Source organism: Macrosteles quadrilineatus, unplaced genomic scaffold (assembly GCF_028750875.1).
Source record: "Macrosteles quadrilineatus isolate MER2022 unplaced genomic scaffold, UCM_ALF_1.0 Scaffold_8__2_contigs__length_117827958, whole genome shotgun sequence".
In the NCBI taxonomy this organism is placed as follows: domain Eukaryota; kingdom Metazoa; phylum Arthropoda; class Insecta; order Hemiptera; family Cicadellidae; genus Macrosteles; species Macrosteles quadrilineatus.
In genome coordinates, this window is record NW_026542601.1 from 5,749,680 (window position 1) to 5,767,095 (window position 17,416).

Genomic DNA, 17,416 nt, shown 5'->3' on the forward strand with positions numbered 1-17,416 from the left:
AAAAGCTGTAATAAACATTGAGAACTGTCAAAGTAGGATTGTTTTGAGTTATGTTTATGTTTTAATAAGAAATATGTGATTTTGTGCATGTAGAAATTTGTGTAGAAATGTATGGGGTAGAAATTGGTTTTTCCCATTTTGACTAAAAAAACATATGATTTAGCAATTTGTTTCCAAACCATTTTGTAGAGCTTAAAAACCCAAATAATTTTGTCTATTGAAGTGTTATTATTCATCTAATGGTTACGGAGAAATAGTTATTTGTGCAACTAGTGAGCAAAGGGAGCAATTGACTCACTCGAGGAAATACTTAGGCCTAATGAGGAATGGTTTCCCGAGTGAGGCAATTTCACTTTGCACTCGAGTTGTAGGCCTACATTACATTTTTCCTACAGTTACCATAAAACAAATACATTGGTAAAGAAACGTGACATATTTTAACACAGAAGTGAACTTTTAATATGACATTTAAAAACATAAACTTGGAAGATAAAACCACAACATTATACAACAGATTATACAACAATACAACAGCTGTTTATGAACATTAATTAAATTGATAAAATACATACACTTACATTTCTTACTTAACTGCAGTATTTAAACTTTACAATAAAAAAAAACTTTTTTACCCTCCCTGTTGCAGCAGACCTAAGTTATCGTTAAACTAATTATATTTGAATAGGTAATAAATATGTTATATTTGTAAGGTGACATTTTAGTGTAAATCCAATCAGTCAATTGGAAATTCGTTTAGTCTGCAGGTTTGCTGCTTTGGGGGTGTTTCTATGGTTTAAACGCAAAGAACTAGTAACTGCAATACGCATTTGATACGTATACGCCTATCCCGTACGAAGGACCTTTGCAATACCTCTATATATTTTAATATCTTTATATATTTTAACAGTGCAGTGACTAAAAAGGTGCGTTTTATAATATATATCGTTTGGGCGTTGACTGTATATAGTTGACAAGTTAACGGTATGGGCAACGTCGGCTTCTGCCAACAGTGGGGCCAGTGGGGGTTGGGTTGGGGGAAGCTAGACCAAGGACACTTCGCCCGCCCCGCAGTGCCACTGACTGTGAGCGCAATCCAGTACTCCAGTAGTTCTTTAGTTCTTTGTTCTTTACATCACTTCGGTTTGTTTGCTGAGTTGAGACTGTCGAAAGTTAGTTGATTGTTGCTTTGTTCGTTTATGGTTAGCTGCAGAAGTGAGTGGCGCCAGGTGAAATTTTCTTTGTAAGAGACAGTGCATTGTATTTTTGAAATAATAATAATAATAATTTTGAAAAATAAATACATTTGATTTTTAGCAGCAAACGTCTTGATTATGTCAGAAAATGGAACATTTGCCGCTCTTACATATTTAGCACAAATTGTGAACTACTTTATGATTAACACTCGACGAGTTATTTTGAATAAATAGTCATACCAGACGACAACCAATTGTTGTGTTCTGTAAGGGCTGATTTGTTTTATGGTTACTAACAGCCAACAAGAGCACCATTGTTAATAAAAATTTAAACCCGAATAAAGTGTGCAGTAGTGAGGTTGAGGAAGTGTTTTAACTACTTTTAACCAGTGTGAAAAGTAACTTTAAATTACAGGCCTACCTTAGGGCTATGCCTCATAGATCTATACTGTAAAGCAATTCCTTTCATCGTTTGATATAAAATATGGACTAACACGATCGGGTGATATTTAATTGCGAAGCATTCGTTTTGGCTTTGAAACTGTCAGATATTGTTTTTGAGAAGGTTTATAGGTATTCCTAAACAGTTATAGTTTTGCCATCATATCTGGAAAAATGCACACTAAATATGCAAACCAAACTCCTGTTCTGAATATAAGGGGTCTTTTATAGTATTCGTGGGTTTTAACTTACTACTAGATTCCCGTACGTAGAACGGGCAAACAGCTAGTGTTGACCTGAAAAAGTTAAGATGATTGACAACTGATTGATGATTGATAGATGATTAATAAACTCTGAAATGTTAAAAGCCTATTGGACGAAGGGCTTTCACGGGTTATCATCTAAACCCACAAAAGGCACATCTAAATAATTGGAGCTTTAAAATTGATACCCAAAATGCCTAGGAAAATAAATATTTAGGGGTCAATGTGCTGAATACAAACATCCAACAAATTCTTTTAATAATATAAATTGCAATGGTATAATATATTTGGGAATTTACCGCTAAGCTAAAATCCATTCTGTAAAAAATAATTTTAACTATATTTCAATTTTTTTATATCCCTGGATGCAGATTGAAAATTAAAGTAGTTCTGGGTAAATGGGTAGTAGGGGTATGGTGTTGGTATATGTGTGTGTAAGTGTGAAAAAATGTGTGTGTAGGTATGACAAATTTAATTAAACCATAGGAATTGTGTAGGTAACAATGCTCGGTTGCGGTCATAATATAATCGCATCGTTGGGGTACGATGCAGTATCAGTGGAACTGGAAGTACGGTGAGAGGACAGAGAGTGAAGGGACTGTGTGGTGTACGTGTAGGTACGTGCGCGTGTGCGCTGTAGCGATTAGCGAACCGGCAGCACGGCGTACTCTGTCTAGTGTCTGTACTGCGAGTGCGCCGAGTGCGGGCCGGGCCGCCGGGCGCCGGGCGCCGGGCGGGAGTGCGCTGCCAGCACTCTCTGGCAGAGAAGGAATAAAACAATTGACGCACGCGCTGTCTTTCGGAGGTGCAGACCAACTAACTGAACCCACGGACCTGGCTCAGCTCCGGCCATTACAATGGGCCCGTATGTATGCGTTGTCTTTTAAGGATTTATAGTCAATGATATTACCTTGTACTTGTGGCTTGTCTCTTTCCCCTCACAGGTGAAGGTGATGAAGCCAGTGGCCGCATCTACGAAGCAGCCGACAAACATTCCCTGTGACGCACCCTTGCCTGTCGCATCTTGCGTCACCTCGTTGTACAACTCATCAGCCCTCACCATGTAGCAACTCTGTCGGTTCACACTGTTGACAGATCATAATTAGTTACATTATCATTATGATTCTTTAGTTTGAGACAATAATGACCTATGTGTATTGCTGAAAATGAATGCAGGATGTGAGTAGAATGGAGTAAAATGATCTGTGTAAGACTAATGATTGGAAACCAATTAGAAAGTAACACTGTGCACAGCTTTAAGCTATTAAGGTTGAGGGGACACAATGTAGCAAATGTTAACCCGTAAAAAGTGAAAGGTGGGTGTAAAAAAATAGTGATATACCTTTAGTTGATTACTGACTAAGAAGAGTGGTTTCCTTAGCTAGGACCATTTATACAATAAAATTGAGCAGGGTTTAGTTTCAAACCAATGCAGCCCCTCCTCCTTCAAGGTACATAATTCCTATACATTTTCCTGCAAATCTCATTGTCATTTATATTCCATGTGTCTAATACCCTAACCTTGTTACAACTCAAGATTCTCACCTATCCACAACTCTGCCGTAGTCGTCCATGATGTGTACCGTAGACTTGCGTACCCTGCTCTGGTTAAAGTCCTTGCTATGAAGGTGATACTGCGTAGTGACCCAGCCTACATACACGTGTGTCGGGTCCTGACCAGGGAATATGCGCACTCCGTAGAAATACTGGCCAAAAACAATCATTCATTATTAAATAAGTAAATAAAAAAACATTAATATGAAATACCCTCGGTACAGCAAAACCTGCAGACTAAGCGAATATCCACTTTCCTGATTGGATTATCACTAAGGTATTTTCCTTAACGTGCTAGATTTTCTCCCTATTTGAATAGCATTAGGTTGAATGAGTAATTAGGTTTGCTGATAACCAGGAAGGTAAAAAAAGTGTGTTTTTTAGTGAAATTTTAATAGCTGATTGTGAAATTAACACATTTGTCTAATTTGATCAAAACATATTCATAATCAAGCAAAATACAAAATTTTAAATTTGATGGGAATTTGAAATATATCAGGGTTGCCACCATAGTGGGATGACAAAATTCATGCAGAATTCATGGTTTTCATTGGCAGTTTGAAAAAATTCATAGTCAATGCGCTCACACAGGTTGTGGAAAAAAAACCAATCTATTTTATGTAGCGCACTGTTCAGCAAAATCGTCTGAGAGTGGTGGGGTTAGGCTAGTTGAAAAGCCTACACCATAGATGAAGTGATGCCATTATCTGTGGTCATGCAGTGGTCACCTGAGCGTCGTGCGTTTGTTATCACAGTCAAATTTAAAAAGTTACTATTCAGTCATTGCAACTCAGCGGCAGTTCGGTGCATTTTTTAAATTGGGGCGACGTTGATTCCGTCAAGTAGCACAATCATGTGGTGGACAACCAACTTTAGAACAATGGCATCTGCGTTTAAAAAGAAGCTGACAAGCCGTCCAAAGTCAGATCGGATGTCAGACAACTAACATTCGATAGAATACGTGCTGATGTGGTAAACAGTCCTCGTATGCCCGCTTGAAAACAAACATCTACTTTAAACATGTCTGACCGCTCGGTTACACTAATTTTGAGGTTCGATCTTAATTCTTATCCCTACAGATTAATGTCTATTAATCTGTTCAATTTTGTTGATTAACCATACAGACAATCTCACCGGAACCTCTTCATGTCGACCTAATTCAAAGAATGCATGGAAATGCCGCCGAGTTGAAATGACTGAATAATTACTTTTTAAAACGGCTCGATAACAAACACGTGTTGCTCAGGTGACCACTGCTTTATGAATACATATAATGGCAACGTATAGCTTTCTAACGAGCCTACCCCCACCACCCTCAGACGACCTGTCGACGAACAATGTGCTGCGAAAAATAGATTTCTTTTGTCGCATTCTGTATAATTTTAACACAGTTGAGTTTTGCTGATTTTATTGTTTTATTATGTGGCCAGTTTCAATTCCGTGTATGGTCTAAAACTTCTGTTTTTGTGGTTTAAGTCCCCATACCCCTTTAAACATACACGGGGGTAGCCCACCTAATGATTTTTTCAAACCATATACAGTCCTCGGGAAGGGTCAGCTGACATCAGCATCTAACCTACAAGAATTTGAATGAACTAAGCAATTGTTTCTGAACGTGGAAAATTCCCAGATGGTATTCTCTCTTGGTGTTCGTTTTTCTGAACTGTTTTTAAATATGAAATATTTTATATTTGGCAAATTTTATGGTACTGGTAGAATAATTTTTCCTGATTTTGAAAATTCATGGTCCAATAGAGGAATTCATGCATAATCCATGCCTTTTTTAATAGTCACAAGAATTCATGCATAATTCAAGCTTTTCAAGGTTTTCATGGCTGGTGGCAACCCTGTATATATATTTATATATTTTAATCTTCTCCATAACCTTTAAGCATACAAAAACACATCAATGAACTTCATTATCTTAAGCTCTAAAAAATGGTCTGGAGACAAATGTTTAAATGTTATGTTTTGAGGGGCGGGAATTTGAAAAACCTCAATTACCGTACTCCGTACACCATAAAGCCCTGTTTTCATGGTCCAATCATGCTGGTTCGGGAGCTCATGTAGGTTTACAGTTTACATGCTTGTACCGATTTCATCAAAATAACGGACACATGTATAAACAAAAACATTTTCCTTCTCTCCCTCCCAACAAAATAAAAACTATATTATATTCAAAGTACTTGTCACAGCAAATGAATCTATGTAGATTGCCAGTAGGATAAGAGTGCCATAATAAGATGAAGAATGCTTTGTAAATTTTGCCAAATACCTTTATTTAATGGCTTGGTATCAGTAAACCACTCAACAATAATATTACTTTACCTCATTTATCAGCTTGAGACACTCGGCATCGTAAATCTCGTTGCCCACAGTTTCCACACCTGCAGGTGGCGCCACAGACATGGTCTTGGGAGCGTTCCTGTCTGGGATCTGGGGAGGCACTATCTTCAGATCAGACTGCAAATGTGAATAAATATACAATCAATCGACAATCACTACACTGTTGTAATTTGTGTTAAAGGTAAGAAAATATGTTATGAATATGTGTATGAATAAAAAAGTTTGGAAAATAAATAATTTACAAAAAATGTATTTCACTGTCCAAAATAAAATTAGTTGTTTAATAGATAAACATTTGAATTGTCTCTAAAAAATATGCTAGGTATAAAAAGTAAATGCATTATGTTTACCTTTTATTAGTTACTAGAGATATCTCAGAAGACTTTAAACCGGTGCATCTGCTAGTTAAAAATCAAACAAATAAAAAACTAACACGTGGATAAAAAAACAAAATCCCAATACCTGGACACATGCATGAAAAATCATTTAGAGAAAGTCAAATACCACTAACAAACAGTTCATAACAATTACAATGATGTTACAATATTATTTCTAGTACACAGATCATACTAAAATTCACCATTGTATTCCAAACTGTCACTGAAATTCTTCTTAAACACGCAACATTCTGGACTGACATTAACACCACGAACAACGCTCTACAGATCCCAATAAATAACACGACAGTTCTGAGTTACCTTAAGCCTCAATTGAGAATTAAGACAGGAGCTTGCGATGAAATATCATGGCAGACTTCTAGCATAAAACCTATGCTTTGACACTTAAAGTTAGTATGGCTTGGCTAACAAAGAAGTGCTGGATGGAAAAATCACCAAACAATAATGATAATTAGTTATGTAGTCATTAGTCAATTACTCAGAAAACTCACAACAACTCATTCTCTAGTCTTTTCTATTAACTTAGAGGAATCTGTGGTAGTTTAAACGAAATTTCAAGGAATGAATGAGACTGTAAATATTGTATATATAATTTCCACCCCCAATGGTATAGTAAACTCCCTTCATTTCAGATATATTTAGTTTGGACTTCAGATGGTTCAAATAACTAAATCCTATAGTTTAGAACAATTGAACATATAGTAATTAACTCGCCTTTGGCTCGCTGGGGGCTCAGCCCCAAGGCCCCCTGCCCCCCCCCCCACCCCCACCAAAAACATCACCACTCTTTCATTTGTTTATCTCAGCAAAAGCCGTGATCGCGGCCAAATCCAAAAGATCTCGTGGACGTTTTTCATCGCCCGCCCCCACCCACGGTCCTAGGCATTCATCATCGTTTTCCGTGGTCGTGGCAACATCTTGTACATCATCCGCGGTCTTGGAAAATGGCACCTTGGTCTGACCAAGAGGGAGTCAACAGTACTTCAATTGAAAGGGACTAGAACCTTTACAGAAAAAGCCTTAACATATAGAACATCTTCACAGAATATGAGACAACAATAGATTAGTGACAGCAGGCGAATGCACTTACTGAAGACACTTTTATCTGTGGATTATTTCTCACAGAGAGGTTGGTGGGTCGGGTGAGTCCGGGTGATCTGTCCCTGGGTGGTTCGGGTGTTCGACCCTTCTTTAGTCTCTCATCGGCACTGGCGTCTCGCTTGCGAGAGAAGAACCTATTTAAGAAAATGTTTTTAGATTTTTTAGACAGATGTCCACTTTGACTGAATTTGTTGACTTTATGGGTTGAATTACTGCTATTCTGATGATTGTTTTGGTTTTGGTAAAATCTAAGATCTCGAATATTGAATTCGAATTCTAGAACATTTAAGTCTAGAAGCTTGAATCTAAGTAAAGTTTGTATAAAATAAATACAGAATATAAGTGACATTCGATTCTCAAAAATAATTACTTTGAGTGTATCCTAAAACCTATAATTATTTGGCGAAGAAACAAAGTGTAGTGATTAGAGGTGTAAGAGGCTGAGATTTTTTTAGCCAATTTTTTCGAACTGAGCATTTACTATATAATGAAATTGACGTAACGCTCTATAGTAAATTACTCAGTCAAACATCTTTTGAAATTATAGGCTAATTAGGTCCTGTTCTGGGTTTCTCTGATCAAATTTTAAATTTCAATCTCTTGTTGAGGTTACTTGGTTTTGGCTCGACACCTCACTAATCTGTCTTTAAAGAGTGCATGCTATTGATTGAATTTTCTGTTATCTTCAGCAGACAAATTATTTCAAGAACTGGTTTGTGTAGATAATAGTTGTAAATGGACATCTGGTTATTTTACTCTTATGTGTGTTTTACTGTTTATGTTTGTATGTTATCAGCCTTTGGAGATTAAAGGGTTAAATTAAATATAGACTGACAAAGGAAGGATCCCCGATGTGCCGCTAGAGCGTGCTCAGTGTTTGTCGATTCACAGTCTGCAAATGACATGCTAACAACGTACCAGACCCACTTTTCAAAATGAGTTAAGTGTAAAATTCTGAAATCCCATAATTTAATGGAAAAGCCCATTTTTTCTAAAATCGCCAGAAATTTTTAAAACACGGAAAAATAATGGAACAAACTCCTACCCCCCTGGATACTGGGGAATTCTCCAGAAGTTGGCAACCCTGGCTCCGACAACCAACCTGTCATGGCATCGCTCGCCAGCGATTGACGCTGCAGCGGTGTGTGCCAAGACTACACGGCACTCCTAGCGGTGGGGTAAAGACCAGAATATATGCTAACAGTCTATATTTAATTATCTTGTCTATGATACAGCTTAATAGTTGTTTTCAATGATAAATATGATATAAATACTTATTGTAATCCTCCAACAAACCTGAATGGTGACCGGCCTCGCTTTTTCTTGTCGTCTTTATCCTGACCGTTCAACAGTTGACCTTCAGCGTTGTAGCGGTTCAGATCCAGCTCACTTGTGGATCTATTCATTTTTCCTGCAAGAAAAAAAAATAGTTTTCTATTCAGTAGGGATGGACGAGATTGGATTTTTAGTTTGAGACGAGATTTTTTATTTCTCATAAAATTTCGAGACGAGATCGAGACGGGATTTCCCTTCTCATACACAACGGGAAATGCACGTTCAAAATTTTTACCTGATTTTGTAACATTGTTAGATGACTGTTTAAATACAAAAATAATTATAATAGGCAAGAATATTTACAATCTTTTATTAAAAAACATCAGCATAACATTTTTTTATTAATCACGCCTAACTTATTAAAAATGCCTACGATTAGGAAACATAGTGATATCAGTTAGGATAGAGTTCAACTTATCCTAAAATAAAATAAATCATAAAATGAAGCAATATTAATTTTTATAAAATATTTACTTGTTTTGACTTTTTATAGTAATAAAACATTCCTCACACTGCTTACACTTAACAAAACTTCTCTAATGTTATTAAAGTAATATTTACATTAAAAGAATTAATTAAATAAGAACGCCTTCGCAAAGGAAACGCAACTACAACACGCTCCTGTATTGCGGGTATTGCATTGACTTTCTGCAGGCGTTTTTAATTTTTTTTTAATTTTTTTTTTATTCTCGTCTCGATTAAAATCTCGGTCAAAAAGAAATCTCGTCTCGTGTAACGAGATTTAAAATTTCCCGAAAATTTCCCGAAATTTCGAGACTTGACCATCCCTACTATTCAGTTATAAAGGTATGTTAACTGCCCACATTACACAAACAGCATTGAAGCAATCACCGATCCCTCATAAATACATTTCCTGTAGCTTAGTTAGCTTAGAAAAACAAGAATAAAATAATATTGTAAAACTTAACCAGAACCCCTTTTCTCAAGAAAGTATCATTAGCCTTTCCCCAAATGATTAAGGAAGTAAGGACTCTTGTGAGTTATGAGAATACAGTTATGAGTTACATCTTACCATGCTCAAGAGTGCCGTTCATCGGAGGCATGTCCTCATTGCGAGACAAGGATCCCTTTCTCGGAGGTCTGTTTGGTTGTTTCTCTCGCTTGCGTCTTGTCGAGGGAGTCGCATCCCTCATCATCATCTCATCTGCTTCTACTGCGTCTTCAGAGTAGTCTCTGTGCAAGCCTGGGTAAACAGGACAAAAGAGGGTCAACAGAATCTATGGAGGATCAATAAATTCTCTTGGAAGATCAACATACGATCAAGGGGTAATATATAATCTTAGATGATAAACAATAATGATGGAGGAGTAGCTGATAAGATAGATGAGCTATATATGATAGAGAAGAATTAATAGTTAATCCTAGAAGATATGACCATACAGGATCACTGCAGTATGTCTGCAGTTATAGAAATTACCTCCTCCTATTACATTGTTCTATAAGGTAGGCTTCTAGGTATCATTCAAAAATTGTGAATTGAAAATCGTCCAAGAATATGAGACTAGTGAGAAAAAACTAGATTTTTCTTGAAATAAATTATGACTTTGAGTTCATAATTTAAATTAAAGTACTATAACGTTTTGATTGAAATTACGATAAACAAATTAAATGAAATTGATTTAAATGTCTTGATACCTCAGTTGAAGTAAGATATGACAACTTTACCATTGCGTCACCTTTACTGATGTAAATTTGGACTAAACTCTAAGTAAAATGGCTATTAGAGTTTTATTTGAGTTAGTGGTAAGTGGTGGTATTTTACCTTTGATATCACTCATGGAGAAGCCAGACTTGATGATCTGATCAATGTGAGCTGGGGTGGACTGATCAGCCTCCACCAACAGTCTGTGCTGTCTTATCTTGATCTCCTGCCATCTCCGTACCTTCTCACTCTCCCTGTAGAAAAACCACAGAGCTGACATTTTTTTTAGAAAAATTAGTTTCATGGGCATTTAGGTTGACTTGCTGATTCCCGACTTCTGAGGTAATTCACAAGACTGCATTGATAAATTTTTGCACGATAAGGACATTATTTAATTATTTTTTAAGGTTCAATACTTTACAAAATATAAAAAAAAAACTGTGCATAGAATGTCTTACCTCTTGGGAAATACAAAAGGAATCCAAATCATAAAATAGCTTACAAGTTCAATAAAAAACAAATATAGCTTTTGTGAAGAGATTTCTCCAATACAGTGATAGTATCCTCGTCTGAGAGACCTATATTTTACTTAACAGTTGGACCAACAGTTTAATATGAGTTATGAACCAAAGTGTCATGTCTAGAATCGTGGTCTTCTGGTAACGACCGTGTCAAATTCAACGAATCCCTACTCTCACTCCCTGGCGACCTCAATATAAAGCACCATCTTCAGAGCATCTTGACTCTGTACGGATGACAAATCAAGTCGTCATCTCACAAGTCAACAAATCACTTTATTAGCCATCTGTGTGGAGTCAAGTCACCCTGAAGATGGTGCTCTATATTGAGGCCGTCGGAGAGTGAGATTAGTGATTTGTTGAATTTGACACGGTCGTTACCAGAAGACCATGATTCTAGAATAAGTGACTGTGGAAGCCTATACAGGAATGTCAAGACATTATTGCTATTGCTGATTGCCAAGGTTAGAACACAAAACTCTAGGGCAGTAGTACCATACGTAAACCTTTAGGTTACTAAATAAGTATGGGAAATATAATACTTCAACAATAACTAATAATCATTAAACTAACTTTACACATAAAAATATTTTCTAACCAGAACACAACAGCACAAAGTGTAACAAGTTAGATTCCTCAAACCAGACTCACTCAATGAAAGACGAATGGCAGATGACCGGCAGACAGAGCCGTAGGAACTCCCAGTTGGCTTTCTCCATTGTCTCGAAGGTGTTATGGCTGATCTTGAGACAAGGGGGAGTATCCGAGCCGGCTGGGATCCGAGTGACATCTATCCGAGTATCCACGTAGTCATCCGTGTTCTCGAATATAGGCTGGTCCTTGGTATACCAGTAAGTGACAGGACGGTTCATGTTGCTGGAAACAAACATATATTTTTATTTAAGAGGTTGGCAGATATAACCTTTTGATTCACCCGACTATCTAGATTTTAATACCTAAACCAAATTTATCAAGAAAGGGGTGAGCTGGTACAGTACAAGATGAACTATAGCGGTGATTTTAAATCCGTACACGCTTCTTATACAACCAATTGATTACAATTGAAGTTTACAAAAGCATAATTTACTTCTTAAGCAATATAAAAGATTTTTACTTCCTAGGGAGAAAATGAGCTACTTTAGACCCGCAATGCATGTATTGAAAATAGCTGTTTTTGCTGCAGTATGACGAAAAAGATATTAAATTAACTTAACTCAAACTTAATCAACTTAACTTAATCAAATTAAATTAACTCTTCAACACAGCTGACTGAAGTACTGTATACTCAAGAGAATTTGATAAAGTTAGCTTTAAGTTACACAGATAAGTTTTACTTGTAATGTTAGGTGCATATCTTTTTTTAATATGGTAGCTTTAACGTACCACCTTATTCTTTTGCATCTTCTCCCCATTGTAAAGCATCGTTATAGCGACAATTTAGTAGTTTTTGATTACAATGTTTACTTAATAATTTTTTTTCATGTAGATTGTAGATAATATTTAGCCAACCATTTTTACCAACAATGGCAATAATATATAAAAATACGGTAGGGCCTATGTTATGAGAACAAAATGTGAAAAAATTGTTTTCAACTTACACACAAAATGGTTCATAACCTTCTTGGAGACCACACGTGGTAAAGTATTTGAGTGTGTTGACATCTTGGCCAAAAGTCAATTTGGCCTTTTGTCCCACTCCAAGGGTAAAAGCAGGAACGAACCCATCGCCCTGAACATCCGCAAAGGTAGTCTCGCCTCCGAGAGCATCCATAAGAAGTTCACCATTCAGTGAAAAGCCTGTGAGTAGTTAGAAAACAAATCAACATTATTAGTACGGTCGAAATGTTTTAACATAGAAGTAGAATTTATTTCAATGTTAGGCAGTTGCGGGAATTCCCGTCATCAACACTCAACATGGCCTAAGCAAACACAATGCATGTTTAATATTTAAATAAATAGAAATATTAATGTTAAAATATAATAACCTACAATCACAATTTGATTTTCATGTATTCAAGAATACTGTGGATTAGAAGAAGCAATGTTCAAATGTTATCGTATACCTTCCAAATCAGCCATGTGATTACTTTTCACACAGAAGGATTACACCATTTTACATGATTGTAAAAAAAAAATTGCCAAACTTATAATTTAGGCACATAATAAACATTACTGAATTTTAAAGAATTTGTAAGTAAAACAAAATTAGCAAAGTATATTATTCAAAATAGGACTCAACTCTTAAAATGTGTGTGAATGGATAAAAAAAATTAAATTGTTACTGCTCAGTACAACTTTGAATTCTTCAGCTGGAAAATAATCCAACTAATCTACTAGAAAACATCTTTAAAATGTTTAGTATTATTATGAAGGTCCTTGCTTAAAAAAAATGGAAAGAATAGAGACTGACTATTGAAGAATATTATAACAAATTCAAATAAAAAATAAAAAGCTTGTCAAGAAGTCTAATTAAAAGGCAAAAAACCACACTGGAAGATATTCACAAATATGTACTGTACATTAATATTAGGACAGTGATAGTAAGGCTAAGAATTAAGAAATACAAAAGTCATACATTTCAGTCATACATATGAGCTTACTTATGTAGAAATATTGCCTTCAGCAAGCTTTTCAGCCTGTTGTGAAAACTGAATGATTTGGGGCCGTAAATATATAGTTAATATTAAAATTGACTCTACATATTCCGTAGGTACATAGGTACCTTAAAATTGTCTTCAGCTGATTTTTAAGAACAACAAATCTTTAATGAAGTATGCTTAAAAGATGGTTGGACCATAGAAAGTGTAATCATGTGTGAAAAAAATGTATACGTTTTAATAAAACTGTATAAAATTTCATATTTTGGGACATAACAACTAAATACAACCTCTAGTAAGCGTTGTTATTGTGAAAAATACTAGTTTAATGGTGCAAGATGGCTTAAAATCAATAACATTTTAAGAGCTAATTTAGGACCCAAAAAGCAAGCAAACAAATATTAGTAAAGTTCAACATACTGTACTTGCATTAAATTATCCAGATCATGAGGAGCATGTTGTTAGGCCTCTACCAATATAATTTGCTGGGAATTCTCTTAGAGCTAATACAAATTAAATAATATTACAGTATAAAAATTATACCCCTATTAATTACAAGTACTAATTTATAAAAAGTTTGATTATCAATAAAACTAATTTTAATTCCATAATATCTTGAGTTTAAGAAAAAACAGATTTCAGATTATAATGTAGCCTTGTTAATCTTTACTGATATGAAAATCTCTAAAAAAAAAATCACACAGTATTTTTATGTATACTTGAAACAATGGCATATGTATTATCATTCCCAAAATTTAATCTTCCGTTTAATCCAGCAAATTAAATGCCTGCATTGTACATAAATTTAATTGAATACCTCACTGAAGTTCACAGAGTGAAGTTCTTGGACGTAAAAAATATTGTTTATCATTATTACATTGTTGCAACTTTGTTTCTGAAATTTATTTCCCGGTTTCACCCATGCTATCAAGATCAACCTTTAAATTGACATTTTAAATCAACAGCGTTGACCTGTTTTGAGGAAAACTTGAAGCTAAGAAATAGTCTGTAATCAAATTAAATTCTCCTGCAACTTGCGAGGCTATATGTTGAGTTTTTTATAAGTTTCAGTTTCAACTAAATTTTTCAAAATGTAGAAAATGAGCGTATAGCATGATTCCGTCCGGACTACATATGCATACCCTTTTTTGCAACACCTCATTTACCCTCTTCACCATTTCAAACAGACGTCAAAATGGTTTATTCCGGAAACAAAGCAGCAACATGTCAGACCCAAAGTGTTATTGTTAGTGACTCACTGATAGTATGATCCATCATGTCTAGGAACACCCCCACCACATCTCCTACAATCCACTGGCGGCCAAACGACTCAGCTGTTCCGAGATAACACTTCTCTTCCTTGTAAACCAAAGAACCACTGACAAACCATCACAAACACATGCACCTTTGGAAACTGGAGAGCTAAAAGGACGGAGGGTAAAATTGTACACCACCTGGACATTCCAAAGTGTTCTGTAAATGTATGTCTGTGGTCTAAGGAATGTATCAATGTACCCCTATTAAAGTCTATCGCCAGTTGACAAAATTGAATGAAAAAAAAGTATGAACATGGTAGATGGGGGAGTTTGGTTCACGGTTCACGGTTACAATGGTTCATCGGTTTCATTTGAGGCGATGGCAGCTGGCTGATCACGGATTGAATGAACGAAAGATTGCCAAAATGATAGAGGACAGTGGCGTAAATAACACCCCTGTACACTCTGCAGTGCGGGGGGCGCTAGCTAAGGTCACGCTCACCGCAATCGCGGAAAAAGATGATGTTGTTTCCGTGACCGCGGGAGATGATGATGTCTTCAAGATCGTGGAAGATGTACAAGATTTTGTCAGGATCGCGAAAAATAGTTTTCATGACCGCAGGAGATAATGATGATGTCCAAACAATCCCTGAATGTGTTTAAGATTTTGCGGCGAGCATGGAAAACGATGACCATGTTTCCATGACCGGGAGAGAGGAAAAATAAAGGACCGCAAGAGAGTTGGATTTTGGCTTTTTTAACAACGATTTTTATTACTATGGGATTTTAATGTTTTTTTATTTCTGTAAGAGATTTGGGTAATCGGTGATTCGGATAATTGGAGTTCTACTGTACTGAACTTTTACTCTTAAACCTGATTCACTTATTACACTTATATTTTAAAGGGTCTGATTGGTTCTGTTTTGTTAGCCTACAGACAAGTTTTCAAGCTCAAACTTATTAAAACATATTTGAGGAATGCAATGACAAACTCAGGCTGAGCTCTCTAGCCCTACTAAGCATTGAAAGAGAATGGGATCGTGCTCTGGACTTAGGCAAGGTAGCAACTAACTTTTTCCAACAGAAGAAAAGAAGATTATTTAAATTACCATAACTCGTTTTATAACACTGAATTTTATATTACTGAAAAAAATCAAAATCCTGAAATATGTAGTTTTTTAGACTATTACAATGAGATAAACTATAAAGAACAGATGTGGTGATTTTGTGGTGGGGGGGGGGGGGGGGGGGGTTGCCACTCAATGTACTTACACCACTCAAATTCAAATTCTAAATAATCTTTATTTGTTAGTAGTATACAATACATACATAAATAGTGTCAAATATACAGGTATTGAAAAATGAAAAACAAATGTATCTTAGAATTGACATTACCTCCTACAACTCATCGAAAGAATATATAGCTTTGCTGATGAGGTACTGCTTTAATTTAATTTTTAATTTTTTGGTTGACACCTCATCTGTTATGCTTTTTGGAATTTTGTTATCAAAGTGTAGAATTTTGTAGAATTTTGTTATCACTCGTAGTGGACTTACATAAAACTACTAAGGATAAATGGTATGGTACTTGATACATACTGCAGTAAACAAACTGGTCGGCAAGCAAAGTTTTCTCAATTTCATTCATTATCTCGAAGGGAACATATCTATGTGTAAGGTCATCTGCGCACCTTCTAAGTCCTAAGCCTTTTGCCCCTTTTATTTTACAAGTATACACTTTTTCCATACACATCTGTCAACTGGTAACAGATTTTAAAATGGGTTGTCTCCCTTCCCACAGAAAAAAAAACACAGGAAGCTAAACAAAGTGGTTTACACATTCATTGACATTCTTAAAATTAGAAACACACAAGGAAACTTGTTTGAAGACGGTTGATATCCAGGCAGATGTACAGTATCAGAATATCTAAGTGATCTAGGAATGATATTGAGGATAGGTAAATGAATTAAAGCGAATTTACCAACTATTTAACATATTTATGATTATTCTTATAATTTAGTTCTACTTTACAATATAATAAACAACCTACACAACAACCTTTAGTTGTACAATATAATAAACTACCTATAGCAACATCACTGAGGAAAATAAAGTTTCATATTTACAAAATGAGTAAACAATAGAAAACCAGTAAATATTACTACTATAACCAATACTTCTTATCTCGGGGACTAAATTTTATTTACAGGTATTTGTGTACAGGTCTACAAAACCTTTTTACTGTACAACTGTTGTAGGCCTATGCTATTTACTGTACAACTGTATGACTAACTATATCACAAAAGGAAAACTAATGTTTTATATACAGTGGTTGCCATCTACTGTTGTCTGTGTTTGATGTCCTTTTGTGTGCCAACATTTCATATTTTGAATTATTTTAAATGTGTGATAAAATTTACAAAAACTTAAATTTATTTAAAAAAAGTTGTAGAAATGTTCACTGTCTAAAAATTTGTGTCTTGTGAATTTACCACACCACAGTCGGATCCGCAATGCATTCAGTCACAATGCATCAAAAACAAAACACAAAAAACCAGGGGCACAACAACGTGGCATGCTGGTACTGTACTCACTGATTGTTTTATCAAACAAGTCTAGAAAACAGCCGACAATATCCCCTACTTTGTATCTCGTACCGAATGACTCGTGACCTCCGAAATGGATTTTCAAAGCCTAACCAACAAGTCATCACATCCACTACTATCTTGTTAAAACAATCACATTGTACC

At 35.6% G+C, this 17,416-nt stretch overlaps 1 protein-coding gene across 2 annotated transcripts in view; it reads right to left on the minus strand.

Moving 5' to 3' along the window:
* Positions 1–17,416, minus strand: part of LOC129001661 (ryanodine receptor) — a 168,616-nt gene that overhangs the window by 71,784 nt on the left and 79,416 nt on the right. Inside the window, exons 13-22 of one of the 2 annotated variants that reach the window (XM_054429036.1) lie at positions 17,261–17,360; positions 12,411–12,609; positions 11,464–11,688; positions 10,415–10,548; positions 9,665–9,835; positions 8,593–8,707; positions 7,286–7,430; positions 5,780–5,914; positions 3,443–3,603; positions 2,808–2,982 (exon numbers count right to left, since the gene is read on the minus strand). In XM_054429036.1, the coding sequence (XP_054285011.1) occupies positions 2,808–2,982; positions 3,443–3,603; positions 5,780–5,914; positions 7,286–7,430; positions 8,593–8,707; positions 9,665–9,835; positions 10,415–10,548; positions 11,464–11,688; positions 12,411–12,609; positions 17,261–17,360 (1,560 nt within the window). Of the gene's footprint in view, positions 1–2,807; positions 2,983–3,442; positions 3,604–5,779; positions 5,915–7,285; positions 7,431–8,592; positions 8,708–9,664; positions 9,836–10,414; positions 10,549–11,463; positions 11,689–12,410; positions 12,610–14,668; positions 14,769–17,260; positions 17,361–17,416 lie in introns of both variants that reach the window. The other variant, XM_054429037.1, reaches the window with a different exon arrangement.